General features: G+C 33.6%; 1 protein-coding gene across 6 annotated transcripts in view; it reads right to left on the bottom strand.

The window, feature by feature from the left end:
- Nucleotides 1-8,072: 8,072 nt before the first annotated feature.
- The window catches only part of LOC138333923 (protein amalgam-like), a 154,386-nt gene continuing 140,624 nt past the window's right edge, over nucleotides 8,073-21,834 (bottom strand). For 3 of the 6 annotated variants that reach the window (XM_069282583.1, XM_069282585.1, XM_069282580.1), the window contains 6 exons: nucleotides 19,471-19,494; nucleotides 17,808-18,134; nucleotides 16,743-16,766; nucleotides 13,778-13,924; nucleotides 9,661-9,818; nucleotides 8,073-9,280 (listed from right to left, as the gene is read on the bottom strand). In XM_069282583.1, coding sequence (XP_069138684.1) covers nucleotides 13,794-13,924; nucleotides 16,743-16,766; nucleotides 17,808-18,134; nucleotides 19,471-19,494 — 506 coding nt within the window. In that variant the 3' untranslated portion in view covers nucleotides 8,073-9,280; nucleotides 9,661-9,818; nucleotides 13,778-13,793. The remainder of the gene's footprint in view (nucleotides 9,281-9,660; nucleotides 9,819-13,777; nucleotides 13,925-16,742; nucleotides 16,767-17,807; nucleotides 18,135-19,470; nucleotides 19,495-21,834) is intronic. The other 3 variants (XM_069282587.1, XM_069282586.1, XM_069282584.1) reach the window with 3 other exon arrangements.

A 21,834-nucleotide genomic window follows, 5' to 3' on the forward strand; every position in this document is an offset into this window, starting at 1 on the left:
TTTAATTGTTCAGTTTGGTATATACTTCCATAAGAAAATTTTGACCAATAAATGTCCCCGACAAGCTGCTGATGTTATATAGAAGTATACACATCGAGAGTCATAAACTGCAGTACAAAGTGGTTCTTACAGATCTACGATGACGGCTTACATGTCCTCTTCTGTGATAGAGTTATTACCCAGGAAGCTTATAAAATGCCTACGGTAATATATTTCATGTGTAAGCTACAACAAACGTCGGCATGACAAAGGAGTGGCGCAGATGAAATTAAAATTCAAACATCCTGTTTTGACAAGGAAGGATTCAAACTTTCTGTCAGCTTCAGTTTTTTTTTTATTTCCTAAAAATAAAACGCCTCGTATCTACAAATCATAACTCGGATAATGCAATAGGAACAAGCAATATAATTATTGAAGATTTGAAGAGTATATGAAACGGTTAGACACGTTGCAAGTTGGTTATACCAATGTGTAACATACTGGTCGCATGCATATACATCTCGGCTAGAGATAACTTCTCTTTCCCTCGATCGGTTGAGCATCAGACTACTAAGGCAAAGGCTCCGAGTTCGATCCCTAGGCGAGTAAATTTATGAGAAATCGTATCATGTGCTGTGATACAAATGCAAAACCGCGAGAGTCGATTGTTTAAAGAGACAATTCAGTCAAAGTGTACATTACTGTGATATGCCAGAAAAGCATTACTGTGATATGCCAGAAAAGCCCACTGTAGTGAATGTAGGTGAGGTGAAATATTCAAACTCGCTTGCTGTCCGAAATTACACATTGTGGTCGGACGTCTTGTATTCCGAACTCTGGCCTTTGGCAGTGGGGTAAAAACTTTTTTTTATCTATAACTACTCACATCGCTCCTACAGTAGTATGTTTACGTTATTAGGTGCATGTTCTTGTCTAAATATATTTTCACCAACTCCTCAGTGGTTATGTATTGCATTTGATTAACGTACGTGACTTTAGCTCGGGTATGGGTACAGCATACATGTTAAACCTGCTTAGTCGTATTGATCAACGATTTGGAATTTCAACGGTATCAATCAAAATACTTAACAATGTCGAGGAATTTGAAATATTTCATCTTGTTATTGAATTTTAATTTCAAATCTTCTATATTGCTTGTTCCTATTGCATTATCCGAGTTATGATTTCCTTTGTCATGAATCCCGACGTTTGTTGTTTGAATTTTTTCATGCGCCACTCCTTTGTCATGCCGACGTTTGTTGTAGCTTACGCATGAAATATATTACCGTAGGCATTTTATAAGCTTCCTGGGTAATAACTCTATCACAGAAGAGGACATGTAAGCCGTCATCGTAGATCTGTAAGAACCACTTTGTACTGCAGTTTATGACTCTCTATATGTATACTTCTATATAACATCAGCAGCTTGTCGGGGACATTTATTGGTCAAAATTTTCTTATGGAAGTATATACCAAACTAAACAATTAAATACAGTTGTGGTTTTTACCTACAATGGCGTCACAGTACACCGTGTTGGCAGGCAGACAGACACGAAATGGATGGGAAGAAGAAGTGTTATCCACTTTAATATCAATCGATCTGTCATAATCCTGAATAGTTTTTGACTAATAAATGAACAATTGCTTCGATAACCATTCGATAAGAAAGATGTCTTTTTCCACGAATTTTCCCCGAATTTTCCTTAAAATAACGATCAATTTTCACATGTTGAAAGCACTGATTGCAATACAATGCCGTTCTCATCCAAAAAAATCACAAAGATACCAAAGTTCTCGCTTTTTCGTCACCCAAAATAAAAAGAACAACATTATTAACGTGTAACGAATAGGGCCAAAATTTGGGTAACATATTCATTCTATTCATTCAGCAATTTTACATACAAATTGACAGGATAATTTACTTTGAACACAAAATGTTTTGTGTTTGTTTTATATCATGTTTGCCTTCTTTAACTGGTAATCAGCAGTTAAAGTCATCGAGAGAAAATAAAAAAGAAATTAACAAAGCATTTTCAATTGTGAAGCATCCTAAAAACATATATAGGTTACATAAATTATAATGTGTAGGTTTATGTATGTAAACCTAGATAGCAAAAACACAATCTGACAGTAGACTTTTTATAGGTGATACTGGCGTTAAACGCTAATGGCAAATTAACGAGATCGCGATTTCAAATTCAGAAAATGTGTACTTACATGGTTTTTATTGTTTCCCATTATTTCCTCGTTTCATTGTTATCAGTTGAATAATTCTATTGTCCCTCTAGATAGATAGCCATGTTTATTGTGGCCATATTAGGAAAGGGAAGCAATGTTTTCTCTCTTCACCGATGTACTTATCACACTCGGACCAGATATCACTGCTCTACATCGCTCTGTCTCTTTACTCCATAAGTGAATAATTACTTATCGATGCAATCCATCGATTAGGTCTTTTGGCAATTTTCGAGAAGATATATATATGACAACGGTTGAACATGATAGAAAACTTCGAAACCATTTACGGTATTTCAAAGACGTGTTTCTGTGTTTTTTATCAATTATCTTTGTATTGCTAAATTAAGTTTAAACTAAATAAATAATTTACTGCCGGCTGAACACAGTTATCAATACATTTATTTACATCAGAGCATTCAGAAAGGCTGATAGTGACTTTACTATTTATCAGCTGGCGTATTGCCTAACCACATTTGCGTATCGCTCATGCCGCAGACACATACTTTTTCGCTGCTGAAGAAAATATTTGTCCATATACGGCTCCGAGAAATAAGATAACTAGCTTGATAAATCGTGGCTGTGAAATTCATTGAATGATAGAAAGCGTAGTTACGTTGCATCCATCATTTATCAATTTACAAAGAAGCCGTAGTTACAAAGTGGTGATGGAGTCCAAAGTGATGCAATATCAATATCTTCTCAATTCTGTCGCTGGTCAACCACCATGTTGATTATGTGATAAGAGGCTAGTCGTTGGTCGACGCTTTTGCTTTACGGCATTTAACCTAAACGCAACATAATGACCGTTAATAAATACTTTTTTTTAAATATGGATTTTCACCAAACCATCATCAAACTATCAAATATTTTATAACGATATCTTATGTACAAACATTTTTCTATATGTATGCAGGATTTTTTTGCACCTTTTTTCCCTTTATCTAATCCCATTATAATGTACCGTTTCCCTTTCAACACTTGAACACTCAGCGGACGCATCACAGAAACCGCTCTCCAAGGACATTAGTTGTTTATATGTGTTAAAGCATGCTAAACACCAAACCAAAGGAAATAAAAACACACCTATAATTACAATGCCTTTTGTTATCTTTGATTAATGTGGTAGGTCTAGCTTAATTATATTACGTTCGCAACTTCCTTATTCAATAGACCAATCAAATTTTAGCAAAGGTTAAAGAATGCAGATTTATATTGAGCTTCAGCTTGGAGATATAAATGTAATATGGGTGGCAGATATATATTCATAGCGCCCTAACGGGCAATAAATGCAATCTAACATTCCTTTACTTGTTATATTTACATTTTACTTTCTAGATCAATGTAAAACATAATTTAGATGCGAGTGAACATTTGAATTTCCCGCTCCACACATTTAATATCAAAAGCCAAATTCAATGTGATAAAAAATAGACCCTTCAAAAAAATTAAAAGATAAAAAAAATTCAATGTTTTTCAATAGCTTTTCAGTTTACTTTTAATTATCCAGACATTTTAAAGATTTTTTCAGAAGTTTCATAACCAAAATGGTTCATTCAACTATGATGTCAATTTTCCCATGCAAACGAACGCGGTGTCAGAAAACAAGACTCACATCCATTTATGTAGATATTATTACACCAAATCTAGGCTGCATTTATTAGCTCATAATGCAGATCACGATTATCATTAGAGTGATGGGAGTCGGAGTGGCAAAATGTAAAATATTAATTATTGAAATAACACCTGACATTTTTGTAAACAAGATTGTTGGTCAACAAAATAAAAATAAACTTCTTATGTTTTTTTGTTCAGGGTCGATTTAGTATAAGAGTTCAGTGTTTGCATATATATCACAAAAAGAGTTGTAACGAAGTTGGTGTAGTTGACTGTAATATGGCCAGCGATGTCCACTGTAGTCACAATTTGTACTCGCGCGCTGTCTCCAATTCATATTTGTGATGCGATGTCTCTGTGTGCCGAACCCTGGCCAACGCCAGTGTGGTACAACAACCTTTGTCTACGTGCTTGAATATAAGGTACAATATCATTTCTGAAAAATAATTTTATCAACTCTTCCGTCGGAACTATATGCGTATTGCATTCGTTTATCTAACGTGACACCGGCTCGGGTATTGCTATAAGATACGTATTACACCTGCTTCATCGCATAGCTATCCGATTTGAGTGAAATTTCAATGTATCAACTGAAATAGTTAGCAATATTATGGAATCTGTCAACATTTGTTGTGATATTTCTCAAAAGACAAAAAAAATGATATATATTGTTTTGCTTCGTAGTGATGTGACATAATTAAAGGGACGTGAACCTTAAATAAGTTGTTCTGTATGCTTAGATATGGTTTTCAGATGTTTATTGAATATTTCATTACAAAGATTGGTTATCTAAAACGACAGAAAAAAAGTGGGGAATACATACCCCAAAAATGATAAAAATAGACCGTCATATTCTATTTTTGGAACACAAAACGAAAGCTGGCCGAGAGCGAGTTATAATGAACAACAAACTTGCCGACATGACAAGGAATATTAGTTTTCCACATTTTAAGATTATTTTTTTAATTTACGATGATTGACAAATGAAGTTTAAGCCATATTTGTTAATATTTGTTATAAAACAATTTGTATTTAGCGTAAAAATGATAAGTAAAAAGTCTTTTCACTGGACGGGGCACCGCGAAGGGAGGTTCTTGACTTTTTGCACATATGTACATCATACAAGTATAAAGTGGGAAGATGCTCCCGTCTCTTGCATTTCAGCGATCCATTTATATTTACCTACTTTCCCAATCGCGCACGTTACTGGCTCTTGAAGTACTCTGTTTTCTATCGGAATTTGTTTGTGTTGGCTTCACCCAAGTTTTTGACCCACCATTTTGTTTACATAAATTTAATTTGTGCAGTGCATTGTGGGAGGTCACTAAAATTCAACACTACTATATTTATCACTGAATTAGACCGGGCCGGTTCAAAATACAGAAAGATGGAATTTCCATTATTATTATTTTATTAGACACATTTGCACAATATTAATTAGTAAGGTATCTGACATGTCTTAAATATGTATCTTACTCAAATTTACATGGTTCAATCATGTCCCTTTAATTCTCCCTTTGGGGCATTTTAATCTTATATATCAGAATAGTCCACCGTCTTAATGCAAAAGGGATTCATAATGTTTTGGCCATAGTAAACTTAACTCTTTAAATGGAATCATGCAAAACGAATATAAAGGCCAACCATCTGTTACACGTTTGTTGAAGATAACAGACTGGTCTGGTTTATGGGGGTTAAAAGGCTAAGTTACCAAACAGAAATTACATACAAGAACTATTGGTCAAAAACCAAACTGACGAATTGTGACCACTCGGTCTTCTAATGCATAAAAATAATGCTTATGGCATGCTGCAATGGACAAAAAGTGGTTTTAGAGTGTATTCAATTCCATGGTGATCTTTTTGAAGATAAAAAATATCTGATGTCATGTAAAAACAATTATGATTTCGTCTTTTGTGGCGCTGGTTTTCCTTGAATAAAACTTGTATTGGTTAATGCGTTTTAGGAGTAATGATATTTGTCAAAATAATAAAACTGTCTTGGGAAAGACGTTGCGGGCTCTCAATAACGTATAAAAAAATCCTTGGGATAAGGAGTCGCTGAGATGGCACAAACTGTGATATCGTTATTTTGACAAGATAAGCCCCATGGATGCAAATTACTGTAACTTCTTACCGATGATATTAACACCAGACGAAATTTTGTCTCCTCGAGCAATTTACAAATATTCAATTATTCCGCTACACAGACAAGGTTCACCAGTGTCCTCGCAAGGTTCTGCCCTCATATGTGTCACATTAACTTGCTTGCTCACATGCCGCTAATGCTCATCCCAACTAACAATTACCGCCAAGGCCGACCGGCTGTAATAGGGGTCCCGAGGCGACGGGCTGGTCTCACTACAGTCTGGTGGAAACATGCAAGGACAACAACTATTCGAATGACAATACAGTAGACGTAAGGGCTAGCGGGGCAATCTAATTGTGCATGTCTCATACGTTATTTGAGAATTCCCAAAACTTTTTTTCTTGCAAATCTGAAGTTATATTAGGTTAGTTTTACATGTGAAATACTGTGATTCGAATGCGTACGTGGATGTGCAAAATACGTAGCGAACATGTTGTCGAATAGATAGCCTTGTAAAAAAATCTGTGATGCTTGCTTTCCGATTAAATTGGTTTTGCAGCACATGGACTGTGCCGGTTCAAATTTCATTTGGTATAACATATGTTGTTTTTATTGTTATCATTATTATTATCTTTATTTATCTTTGCGTATGAGTAGAGATAACTGATTGATATACTATGCACTAAAATACTTCTGCGTACAATATTTCTCGTCTTAGTTATTTTAACATTTTTTTTGCGATAAAGGTGCGATTTCTGATTATCGCTTTTTCACAGATATGTTTTACACAATTATTTGCGAATTTCCGGTCGGGCTCACAGGCGAAATTACGCAAAATATGTATGTCGAGACAATAAACTGGTTCACAAAAATAGTAATAACGTGTTTCAACAATCTAATGTAACTGTTTAATCATAAACAAACATCATTTGTCAAAACGTGTTTTAATGTTATTGGATTTGAAATATTGTCACTCTACATTGATCCATTTTTTTCAAATTTCGATCATTTGCTTTCCGTTATTATTTATTGCGCTAGACATTTGAATTTCATTGTCAAATAAGCTGTGTAATGTTTCACCACATGTACATTTAAAACTGTTTAAAGAAGGTCAATCGAGCCAAATTTGGTAAGTTAAAAGGGAAGATTTTATGCTTATAATAGCATTGTGAAATGATTATATAAAAAAAAAATCGAGGCATACTTGTATCTAGGCCCTTTATTTCGAATTTTTGCTGAGTGTCCTATGCATAATATGTGTGTAAAACCATAAGTTTAGAAAGGAGAGGTTTTTTTTTGTGAAAAATGTCATTTGACCTTTCAACCTTGTTCTGAACCCCTTGGGATCCAGACAAGAAATCCGGGAATAGTTAATGTAATGTGATAATGACCACTAAGCTTCATTAAATTGGATTCTCAGAAATAGGCCGGCGGGGAGGACGAACCAGATCCACTGTAAATGTTACCTATATTTAACACTGATATCTTATAACAGTTTTACTCTAGGTTAATTAAGAGGATATGGCAACGGGTGAAGGCTGTGCCAATGTGTCTGGAAACCATGACAGTAGGCTTCGTAGAGTAGAGCAGAAGTGGATAATTACAACGAAACTTTAGGTTTAGCAAATGAAGGTGTAGATTTATAATTTGTAGAAATAATATGTTGCGGTAAGCATTAGGTTTAGGTTTATTAGTTTAACGTCCTATTTACAGATAGGATCATTAAAGGAAATGTCAGATTTGTTTTTGGAAGAAATCCGGAGTACCCAGAGGGGAAAAAACATCGACTAGCGGTCGGTACCTGACAACTGCCCTAAATGGGATTCGAATTCGCACTCCATAGGTAGAGAGCTTCTGGTAATATGTCGGGACATTGCAACACTCGCAGTAAACTTCGTGAAGAATTGTGTTTATACAAAATGAAAGCGGATACCAAGCACTTTAACAATTGTGGCGAAATAGAATATCAATACGATTCAAAGGTCGAAGTCTTCGCAATCTTTTAATTTATTTTGTGAATTATGAATACTTGCTGCAGTGTACATGTAGATAAAGCGCATTTCTGTAATGGCTTATCTTAAAAATTGAAAAAAAGTACATTAAAATAAAGTTCAGTATATCCTGTATTTTTAAATACTTGGAGGAACATAAAATCAGACACAACCATATATTTTTTAATTAATTCATTTATTTAAAAACATCATTATCATTGCAATATCGTCTACATCTTAACAATGGAAGACTGTTTGCATAGCATTCATGACTTGATTGGTTCATTTACTAGAGACGGGACGGAGAGTGGGGAGAACAAATGTCTGTTAGTTTCCCTCAGAATTAAACTACGTACAACAGCTGTATCAACGAGAAATTGAGAGAATTGATGATTTAGTGTTATAAATAAGTTCATGATGTATTCTAATAAAATGTATGGAATGCCCTCACAAGAACTAACCACAAGAGTCTCGAGTGTCACAAATGTACGTTGTTTTTTATGCTGCCGTTGCAGAAATTAGCGCCGGGCGGCATTATATACATAACAAATAGATACACGTGTCGCTAATGTAGACGCCATGCTCGTATTGTTTATGTAACATGCTCTGTTAGATCAAAGGAAATACTACCAGTGTTTCTTTCTGTCGATTCGACGACCTTCATTAAACGTACCGACCACATCGAACGTTGTGGTGGAAAAAACACTATTAAAGCAACTCCTCTTGCAGTATAGTTCTCCGGAATGTTGTGAAATATGAATTACCGTCACGTGACCACGTGTGTTCATACAAAGCACGTGACCACGTAGCATGTCGGACGACCCGTACTTATGTTCACAGGTCAAAAACTTTCACAGGTATCACATTTTCCACGTAAATATATTGTTATACGTACGTGCTGTCTGCGTTATGTAATGACTGTAGACTTCAGACCACGATTGGAATCCTCGAAATATTCTTTTATATATTGACGGTTCTGCTATACCGTTAGCAACCGTTGCCACATGAGCGCACATAAAACGTTCACTCACACTCCATTCATTATTGAACATTTAAAAATAGGTATCCATTGATTCATTAAGTATTTACCACATCTCCCCCGCAATAAAGCTGAACACAAGACAGTTTTTGAACATTTTAACGTTTGCGATATCTTGAAGTGTCAGTAAGATGAAGTCAAAACAGATGGCCATGAGGGTGAAATAAATAAAAGATCCCACAAGCTTTACCCGTACTGCAAGTAGAATCCTCTCCTTTGGAGTCAATAAGTAGAAATTAAACAAAACAAAAACGATTGAGCGTAGTTTGGTCCCAATTCTTCAACAATTCGTCGACTCGACGCCTGTAGGGCCCCGGGCGTGCCTGCCTGCCTGTAACATACATATATCAATGGAATAAACGGCAATCACGGACAAAGACAGTACATTTATATTAGAAATCAACTTTCTTTCGTGGCAACTTAGCACGTATTCCATTTAAACAACATCGCGAAGATAAATATTTGCTGATTTAAAAATGGAATGCTTATTTCAATTAATACAGGTGATGTAGATATCAATTCGCGAATTTACTTGGATCGCATAATTTCCGAAAGTCAATCGAACGCAAAACCAAACTGATTTTATTACAGTATATAGGTGAGGAGTCGAACGCATATATCATATGTTTACATGTTCAATCGGATTTTTTTAGTAAACTTATTGACTTGCATGTTTACGCGCACACATAAAGTAAGCATTGTTTTACATACCTTCAGTAATCTCCTTTCGTTCGAAAGTATGATAAAGCTAGGCCTCGCCCACACGTGGCAGAGCAGTCGTCAAGGCAAGGGTTTGTTCCTCTCACGTACGTAAAAAAATAACTATAAGACATGGAAGCGGGAACCTCGATGATTGGCCCCTACCCCAACTGTAACGATAAAAAGGGATATATTGATGAACGAGTGTGTATTAAAATGGTATTTGTTAACGCACAAAGATAATGCATTGACAAAGGTATCAATAGAATCACTTTTCTATTTTTGCAATGATGGGTCTTGAGGTAATAATGCTATTTTGATTTTATTTAAATTCATTTTCGCTTGAAGTAGTAATGGAAGTCTTTGAAGTAATACGAATCATATTTTAAATGAGGTACAATTTATCAAAAAAATCTCTATTTTATTTTTTAACCCTAATTGTTATTTTTCAAAAATTGCATAAAAAATATGTCGTAAGCCATCAGACATTATATTTGAACCAGTGATAAAAACACGTCACTCAATAAACAATATGACCAGTGATAAAAACACGTCACTCAATAAACAATATAACCTTTGATAAAAACACGTCACTCAATAAACAATATAACCAGTGATAAAAACACGTCACTCAATAAACAATATAACCAGTGATAAAAACACGTCACTCAATAAACAATATAACCAGTGATAAAAACACGTCACTCAATAAACAATATAACCAGTGATAAAAAACACGTCACTCAATAACACTATAACCAGTGATAAAAACACGTCACTCAATAAACAATATAACCAGTGATAAAAACACGTCACTCAATAAACAATATAACCAGTGATACTTGTCACGTCATCATAAACAATATAACCAGTGATAAAAACACGTCACTCAATAAACAATATAACCTGATAAAAACACGTCACTCAATAAACAATATAACCAGTGATAAAAACACGTCACTCAATAAACAATATAACCAGTGATAAAAACACGTCACTCAATAAACAATATAACCAGTGATAAAAACACGTCACTCTCAATAAACAATATAACCAGTGATAAAAACACGTCACTCAATAAACAATAAACCAGTGATAAAAACACGTCACTCAATAAACAATATAACCAGTGATAAAAACACGTCACTCAATAAACAATATAACCAGTGATAAAAACACGTCACTCAATAAACATATAACCAGTGATAAAAACACGTCACTCAATAAACAATATAACCAGTGATAAAAACACGTCACTCATAAACAATATAACCAGTGATAAAAACACGTCACTCATAAACAATATAACCAGTGATAAAAACACGTCACTCAATAAACAATATAACCAGTGATAAAAACACGTCACTCAATAAACAATATAACCAGTGATAAAAAACACGTCACTCAATAAAAATATAACCAGTGATAAAAACACGTCACTCAATAAACAATATAACCAGTGATAAAAACACGTCACTCAATAAACAATATAACCAGTGATAAAAACACGTCACTCAATAAACAATATAACCAGTGATAAAAACACGTCACTCAATAAACAATATAACCAGTGATAAAAACACGTCACTCAATAAACAATATAACCAGTGATAAAAACACGTCACTCAATAAACAATATAACCAGTGATAAAAACACGTCACTCAATAAACAATATAACCGTGATAAAAACACGTCACTCAATAAACAATATAACCAGTGATAAAAACACGTCACTCATATAAACAATATAACCAGTGATAAAAACACGTCACTCAATAAACAATATAACCTGTGATAAAAACACGTCACTCAATAAACAATATAACCAGTGATAAAAACACGTCACTCAATAAACAATATAACCAGTGATAAAAACACGTCACTCAATAAACAATATAACCTGTGATAAAAACACGTCACTCAATAAACAATATAACCAGTGATAAAAACACGTCACTCAATAAACAATATAACCAGTGATAAAAACACGTCACTCAATAAACAATATAACCAGTGATAAAAACACGTCACTCAATAAACAATATAACCAGTGATAAAAACACGTCACTCAATAAACAATATAACCAGTGATAAAAACACGTCACTCAAAAACAATATAACCGTGATAAAAACACGTCACTCAATAAACAATATAACCAGTGATAAAAACACGTCACTCAATAAACAATATAACCAGTGATAAAAAACACGTCACTCAATAAACAAATAACCGTGATAAAAACACGTCACTCAATAAACAATATAACCAGTGATAAAAACACGTCACTCAATAAACAATATAACCAGTGATAAAAAACACGTCACTCAAAAAAATATAACCTGTGATAAAAACACGTCACTCAATAAACATATAACAGTATAAACCACGTGATAAAAACACGTCACTCAATAAACAATATAACCTGTGATAAAAACACGTCACTCAATAAACAATATAACCAGTGATAAAAACACGTCACACTCAATAAACAATATAACCAGTGATAAAAACACGTCACTCAATAAACAATATAACCTGTGATAAAAACACGTCACTCAATAAACAATATAACCAGTGATAAAAACACGTCACTCAATAAACAATATAACCTGTGATAAAAACACGTCACTCAATAAACAATATAACCAGTGATAAAAACACGTCACTCAATAAACAATATAACCAGTGATAAAAACACGTCACTCATAAACAATATAACCAGTGATAAAAACACGTCACTCAATAAACAATATAACCAGTGATAAAAACACGTCACTCAATAAACAATATAACCAGTGATAAAAACACGTCACTCAATAAACAATATAACCAGTGATAAAAACACGTCACTCAATAAACAATATAACCAGTGATAAAAACACGTCACTCAATAAACAATATAACCTGTGATAAAAACACGTCACTCAATAAACAATATAACCTGTGATAAAAACACGTCACTCAATAAACAATATAACCAGTGATAAAAACACGTCACTCAATAAACAATATAACCAGTGATAAAAACACGTCACTCAATAAACAATATAACCAGTGATAAAAACACGTCACTCAATAAACAATATAACCTGTGATAAAAACACGTCACTCAATAAACAATATAACCAGTGATAAAAACACGTCACTCAATAAACAATATAACCAGTGATAAAAACACGTCACTCAATAAACAATATAACCAGTGATAAAAACACGTCACTCAATAAACAATATAACCAGTGATAAAAACACGTCACTCAATAAACAATATAACCAGTGATAAAAACACGTCACTCAATAAACAATATAACCTTTGATAAAAACACGTCACTCAATAAACAATATAACCGTGATAAAAACACGTCACTCAATAAACAATATAACCAGTGATAAAAACACGTCACTCATAAACAATATAACCAGTGATAAAAACACGTCACTCAATAAACAATATAACCAGTGATAAAACATCATAATAAACATACGTGATAAAACACGTCACTCAATAAACAATATAACCAGTGATAAAAACACGTCACTCAATAAACAATATAACCAGTGATAAAAACACGTCACTCATAAACAATATAACCAGTGATAAAAACACGTCACTCAATAAACAATATAACCAGTGATAAAAACACGTCACTCATAAACAATATAACCAGTGATAAAAACACGTCACTCAATAAACAATATAACCTGTGATAAAAACACGTCACTCAATAAACAATATAACCAGTGATAAAAACACGTCACTCAATAAACAATATAACCAGTGATAAAAACACGTCACTCAATAAACAATATAACCAGTGATAAAAACACGTCACTCATAAACAATATAACCAGTGATAAAAACACGTCACTCAATAAACAATATAACCAGTGATAAAAACACGTCACTCAATAAACAATATAATCAGTTGATAAAAACACGTCACTCAATAAACAATATAACTTCGTTTTCCCCTTAATTTACATAATTTTATTAAAAAAAATACGATACTAAAATCTTAGTTCAAATTTAAAAAAAAAACCAATACTGTATCTGCAATAATCGAAATATGAAACGCTGATTTCAGCTTAACGTAAAAAAATATGTCCTCTACAAATAATATACTTACATGATTCGGGGGAGACTCATATGAGCACAAAGGGAAAGAGAAGTACGCAGAAGAACAGCCAACGGGACGGTCGATTCCAATTCTGATGGTTTCCTGTTTTTGATTGATCTTCATTAATAGGGAAATTATCCGGATCTATATTAGATTCTAGAAGAGAAATTGAAGCAACTGTTTTCTAGCAAACATAAACAAGAGCTCTTTAGATTATAACATACTGTTACCTTTGTTTTTGTTAATTAGACCTACGTCTCATTCCTACACTACAAACGTTCTGTAGGCAGACAATGTTAAAGTGGAAAGGTCGAAAATACATGTTTGTATATTAACCTGGTTGTTCATAATTCTTCCAACAACGATCTAAATGATTGAGATGGCTAATGATTGAAATGGTTATGAAACTGTGAAATATCTGCTTAGCGACAAACTCAAATTTTGCATTAACTTTTATATACATGGCTTGTAATAAAATGAAACAGATTTGACGGCAAATTCGAAATTTGCATAAACTTTTATATATAGTTATAAAGTACCATTGATATTGCTAGTAATATATGCATTACTAGCAATATGTTTACGTCTTATGGGAGTTGCAATGATATCCTATAGCAAGAAAGATAGAATAATCAATTGAAACAACACGATGCAATAATATGAAAAAAAATACGCGGGGCGGTGTCTTTAGATTTCCATACCCGCAATGATTCAAACTTAATGATAACTTATAAAACCAACTTTGTTTTCGAGGAAGAAACATTACCTTTACTGACGGAGCAAATTTCAATCTTTATTAAGCAATAAAAATCAGCATCTCAATCCATTCGGGGAATTTTAGACAACAACCAGATGTAATTACACACTTCAGTAATAGCTTAAATAAATATAACTTTATAATCCCAGGTTTTATCACGACTGCTAATCATTTCTCTCTAATACGTCACACTTTCAAATACATAATTCTGTGTATGTTACTTGATTGACTCAAATGTCATTAAAAGAATGTTTGATACAAAAGAAAGGATATTCGTTTTTATAATATATTGATCGGTTATGTTTCATTGTATAATTTTTGTCATTATTTCGTTTAGTTTATTATCAACTTTACTCGGAGTTTTTGTGTTACGAATACCGAATGAAAAAGTCATTATCTGAAACTATAAATTATTCATATAAAATATATGGTATGATTCGCAAGGGTAATTCCATTGCTGTTTACGTTACTCGTGGATAAACCACACCTATAGTCGTTTTTTATACATAAAAGTAAGGTTTACAACTTGGCATGTTTCGTAATGTGTTTATAGGACGCTTTGCTGTTACATAGTCGAAAAATAGAATATTAAATTATTTGCTAGCTGCACACGCGATTCATTCCGTTGCTACACTGCATCTTATGACATTTTTATTTCTGCTCTAATTAATAATTATATTAAATTGTTTATCAAATTACATTCTTCAATAATCATTCATATAGTTTGATTATTAACAGGATTAGTGTATGAAGTTTTGACAACCATCTAAAACAATTTTCAGGCAGTAACTTGTTTTGATTGGTGTATTATTGCTATTAAAATAGGTCAGCAATCAAGCTAAGTATGAAGTTATGCATTCAAAATGATACATGTCTTTCAATAGATAATATTAAAACACCTGCAAACGGAAAACTCCCAAATTTTTTTCTGCACGTTACATATGTAGATTGATACATAGTTTGTCCCGTATGCAATAATGAATTCTTACTCTCTGACATGATTAAGAATGGAATAATTACTTTCTTATTATTTTTGTAGATAGTTATACATGTACAAAGCCCTACTTCAAGCGCATACCAACAAAAGACAAGTATGGTTGTTGTCAAAATGACGTTTTCCCGTGTTTTCTAGTCCTACATCGCTAGCAAACTTTCAATGTAAGATGAATAAAATGCATATGCAAACCGTACCGTACACAGTTCTATATCATAAGTTCATAAAAAAAAATAAAATGCCTCATGTAGAGATATACATTCAAATCCTTTTATATCCTATATATTGTTTTGAAATATTTCTCATACAAAAAAGTTTTATAATTTCCATGTTATGTTTCTATTGTCACAATTAGGCAAAAATACAAAATTGGAACATGGCTGCGGGAAACATACCCGGGCGCAAATACTGTCAACAGAGATTTCGTGTTTTTCTACCGAACGACTTATTCATGGCGAAAAAATTAGCGATCTATAGTGATGTGATTCTTTATCCCGCCTCAAACAAGAATCTTATTTTCCTATTGGCTAAAACGACATCACGTGATATCCAAGATACAGTCGTATCAGGTTAGTAGAAATCGTATCGGGTATGGCCGATAGAGATATCGATGACGGCACTCAAAGAGATATAGACAAAATGTTTCAATGATAGTACTGAAACCGAAATCACTAACATTTATTTAGGATAATATTTAACACAAATGGACCATGACAATGCATTCGAGGCATTCAATGAGGTGAAAATTGCGTGAGTTTTGAATCGTTTTGGTTTCCATAACGTCATACTTGTTACATAGATGCATGTTGCAGTTAGAAAGGGTCTTCGACTGGATAAATTCATTACACTGTTTGTTAGTGACCTGATATGGAGAAATATTGGGTCTAAAATAAACATGTGTCAGGCTCGGTTTCAACTGTATAACTAATAATTTTACTTATAATTGAACAAAAATCGTAACGATTTATTTTCGCAATTTTCTTTCACCCGCGACATTTTGCTAACAAACTCATGACATCACAATGAAAAGTTATCCACAAGGGAGATAACTCTATGAAATGCAAAGACGGGATACCCTAACGATGACGAAGAAGGTTGGCGGAAGTTATAATATAAAATTAAAGGAGAAACTTTGTACAAATATAACAAATATTTAATACCCAGACATGTGAAGGCTGCCAAGGTTCGATAGTTAATGAAGAAAAACTGTATAATATACTCACCTCGTTTTCCGAGTGTAGATTCTGCTGCAACAGATATTAAAATACATTAGTAAAACTTCAGAAATTACACAACGTTACACCACAAGGCATCGACATCATTGATAACTACAGAGTGTAATAAGATATTGTCAGACGTTATTATGACTCCCAAAAACTTAAATACTCTTCATAGTAGGAATAAAGCGCCTAGTTCGATCCAACGTTTGTCAGTAGCATTCGATATTCTTTTTTTTCAAATCCTTTCCATTTTCTTATCACAGAAAAGATTTTCTTTTATATATACTCCAAAAATGCAAACCGGCGTTATTTTTGAGTTTCGATGGCATAAATTGTTCACGTAGATTGCAATAACTAATCAGATATATTTATTAGATATCAACACAATATAATTAGGTCCAGATCTGGTCAGTGTTAACAACAAATGAAGCGTGTTGCATGCAAACGTGAGTTTATATCAAATAAATATTCAACGTAATGACGTACAAACAAGAGGACGAATGTTTTAGCAGCTTCGCCACCAATGTGAATGACACATATATAGGCTGTATGGGTCCAGTGGTGAATGTTAGAAAGCCAATAATGTTCAATGTCTTCTCATACACATTGTATTACAAATACAAGTCAATTTTATGAAAGTTGAATAGAATTTGAATTTCCTGTTAATATTCTCTTTTGCTATATTTCCAGTTCTTTTTTTTTAATCTAAAGATTTATTACATTTTTCATTTCTTTAATTACATAAAGGTACATAATATATTTGATTTTGCTTATTGTATTTTCTAGAAATAAATTATTTCCACGTTGGATGAACAATGTATATATATAGTCATCATTTGCGTGGTGTCCTTCATGTGAAAGAAAGTATACCATGCGTAAAATAGTTCAACGAACACGTTGGTGTAAGCTATCAACACACACATGTGCAATGTGTAAACACATGTGTAATGTTAACACATGTGTAATGTGTCAACACATGTGTAAAGATAGTGTGTAACATATGTACACATGTGTAAATCATTAAGTCACGGTGAGACGATCAACCATCGAGCTCTCAGCGTAACGTACCATTTAGAACGTCCGACGGTCCTTCGTGCGACCTACCATTTAATACGAGTAAGTCATGGCTCGTTATCTTATCGTCTGAGCTTCGACAGATGTATGTGCCGGAGTCCACCTGATCGCTGTGTCTGATGACAAGCTCGCTGTAAAGTGTATTTGTTTCCTGACGCATGTACTTTGAAATGGAGATACCTCCCATGGAATTTGATTTAATCTTCCGTCCTTCCTGGAACCAGTCGATGAGCTCCGGAGGTCTAGTAGAACCCGTGGCGTTACATGTCAGTCGGATAGGGTGTCCCCTCTCTACGTACTTTGGTCCGGAAATATGGACCTCTGGGGATACAAATCATTGTTAATAAGGGTGGGAGTTAGTAATGCATGCTTCAGTGCTAAACACAACATTTATATACTCCAACAGCAGCAGTCCAACCAAACAAAAACCACCTATGACCTTCTTATGGAGTGTAACCCTTAACATTCATTCACAAAGTAAGTACAAAACCATCCGAATCAACCCCATTCCTTAGACCTTACACATGACATAACCACTGTTAAGTTAATTTGTTCTCATTTTATCTAAAGTCATGGAACATTTGTGTAACCACTGGTAAATATTATACCAAGGGGGTACGCTATATATATGTTTTATTGAAAGTGATTGCTACTAAAAATGTTTTCGTTTAGAAATATAAGAAATGGCGATGCCAACGCGGCCGGCTGATGTACTGAACACAGCTATTTCCACCTATTGTAACGTTAGGCAAATACATAACTACCTAAATTTAATTGATAGATAACTATAATTATCAACTATAAAAAACAGAAACGTATATCTAGTGACCTTAATAACACCATCACAACTTGGATTGCAATGTATATAATATTCTGAATTTGTATACATGTATTACTGAGTGTTCTGTCATTGCGTGAAGATATTGCTTATTACTGCATCAGTTTTGAGTGTAACGTTATATTTTATAAGACAATGACGCAACATTCACATCCACAATTTCGATGTAAAGTTCCTTATAATTTTTCGAGAGAAGATAAATCTGTAATATTTAAATACAGAATATTCCTTGATTGGCATCAGTGTCAAACCAACTTGAAAGAAAATACTTATCTAGTTACATTTTTATCTAATCTACTCATAGCTATGAAAATTATACAGATTTCTAGAACCAGCTATATGATTTCTCCAAATTATGAGATATTCGCATAAATGCAAACGCAGTGATTTTCAGTGTAAAGGGTCATATTCAACATTTTTTGAAATAATCTATAAACTGTTAAACAAAATATTCATGATATTTCAACAACCGATATCATTTAAAGATACTTTCCATTGCAATGAGGAAAAGAAAAGAGAAATTTAGTATCCCATGAATTTTGAACAACAATGCAGCGGTATATTTTTTTTTAAAAATTCAAAATGAAACAAAAAGAAAGAAAACAATTATACCATCCAAAACAAAAATTGTGTCAGAAAGCTACCCCTGAATGCTTGTTGGAGTACATTAAAGCGTGAAGGGGTTCGAACTCATAGAGAACTGGTCAAACCAACGATCTAAATTGGGACAGGAAAATAAGGAACGCCAAACCACACGGTTATATCATATTCCATATAGTTATCCATACATTATATAACACATATTTACATTAAACTCACCTGGGTAATTTTTGCTGGGTTCATCTGGAACAAATGAAAGCAAACATCTCAGAGCGATAATTCACAACAAAGCAACGCTCTATTAGCACAATTGTAAAAATCGACAGACTCACAATTTATGCTATGTAGTAAGTAACCACTAAATAAGTTCGTCATCAATTCGAATAGGAAGACATGCTACTTCCCACTAAAAATATATCATTGATTTCTATAAAAAATATTTTCCTGCTATCAATTTGTCGTTAATAGTTTATGAATTCATTTATGGATTTTTTCCCTTTTATGAGTATTTTATTATTCAAAGTATATTTAAAGTTTATTTTTTCATGCTGTTTTTTTATTAGGCTTTATGTATTTTATAATTTGTATTTCCTCTTAAATGATTTATCGCTTCTGATATCGTTTGATGTTTTCACTACATGCTGATGCGGAATCTCGTTCCCGCTGTTGATGTTCTCGCGAGATGTTTTATGTTCTAGTGGAATTCTTTGCTAACTTTCATGTTAACATTTCTAGTTATAAACAAGATATACGTCAATGTAATGAATTTGTAGGCTCCCTGACCTAGAGAAACTAATTGATTACTTTTTCTTTGTAATATGATGTACAATGTCAGAGCTAATTTGTCAATTAGCGAATAATGTTAGCCACGTTCCATATAAATAATCGCCGAAAACAATAAGTGGGTCAGATGGATGTGCCATAATTAGAGCCCACGGAAGGAACGCAATCAGTCAAGATCATATGGGTTTTGACATCCAGGGAGGAAAAATACTTAGAACGCATAAATGATTACAAGAACATTCATTTATCTTTAACATGTTCTTGATTAGATAATTTCATTCCAATCAAATTATATTTACGTGTAGTTATAGCCTGTGACATATCCACCTGCCACGAAATACATGTAACATGCTGTGAATGATGACACAATTGAAGGCCATTTAAACTGTTTTTCAAACATGAAACATCCATTTAAACTGTCGTTTAGACCTGAAGAGGCTACCGGAAGTGATAAATAGCAATGTCAATACACAACTGCGAAATCGGAAATCGGGCTACATTTAAAAAGGCACCAGTAATGTTATAAAAACCAAACCGGAAATACACCATTGACAGCTGTTACGATTAAGACGTCGAATAAAAGCGATTGATCACGTAAACGGCTTCTTTTGGTTAAAATAACTTATACAGATACATGTGAACCCTGTCTATAAAATAATCTGTGTGACATATGGAGCTGCGCTAAATGAAGTAGGGACGTGGTCAGCGATGTGTAAATGGCAGAGTGGCAGACTATGGAATGACAAGAAAGACAGCACAGACAAGATGATAGCCGTGATAAAGACCCTACCGCCCGTCCGGTGACTAGTTACACCGATGATGTCGCGATGATGACCGACTACGGGATGCTAAAACAGTCAATGTTTTGGACGCGATAACGTCCGCTCAGCGTCACGTCTCTAGCAACATGTCACAGGTAATGCGTCTCCTCACATTCACACTACCGTCCCCGACGGCAAGCCTTATCCAATAACTACACCACTGATCTTTATGGGATCAGGGTCTTAAAAAGTGTTTTAACATCTAGGCTTTTTTCTCGACAGTGCTTCTAAGCTCCGCTATTTTTGTGTCGCCTGGGTATTAAGCTTCTATGAAGAAATGCATAAATGTCGGACACTTCTAGAATCAGATAACATTACATCATTTGTAACATTTGTTAAAGGGCGTATACGAGGGAATCAAGTGTTCGGGAGAATCTGAGGTGTTTGGTACTCTTGTTCAGAGATTGTTGAAAATCTCGATAGCATCATGATTCATCGTGTAACTTTTACAGCTCGTACATTGAGTTTATTTCCATAATCTATATATCCAATTTTAACAATAAATAAAACAGAATGTTCTTTCATATGTTTTATAATTGCAATGTCTAATTTTTTTCCCTTTTATTGTGGTTTTTAGTTCATTTTAAATATCAGTTGCAAAAAACAAATATTAAACGTATATAAATTACTTTCGTTCAAAAGACGTGGGGGTATTTGGATGAGATGAAACTAGAGTACTAGGAGTAAATCCTATGTAAGACGGCTTGTGACCCCTGACCTTTTCATTTCATGATAGCCTAAATATTTCATTTTATTCAGCGAGGATGTGTTTTCTAAAGATTTTTATTAGGAACCAACTATATACTTTGATAAAGACAAAATTCATGATACTCGAAAGAACATGTACTTAAACTTTTAAGCACATAATGCCCTATGCCAAAAAGCGCTAAAATATATTATCACTACTAAAATTTGTACTTTTACAGTATTCGTATCGTGCATAATATCATGGTGACGATGTTTCACTCATATTACATGA

Source organism: Argopecten irradians, chromosome 10, assembly GCF_041381155.1.
Source record: "Argopecten irradians isolate NY chromosome 10, Ai_NY, whole genome shotgun sequence".
In the NCBI taxonomy this organism is placed as follows: Eukaryota; Metazoa; Mollusca; class Bivalvia; order Pectinida; family Pectinidae; genus Argopecten; species Argopecten irradians.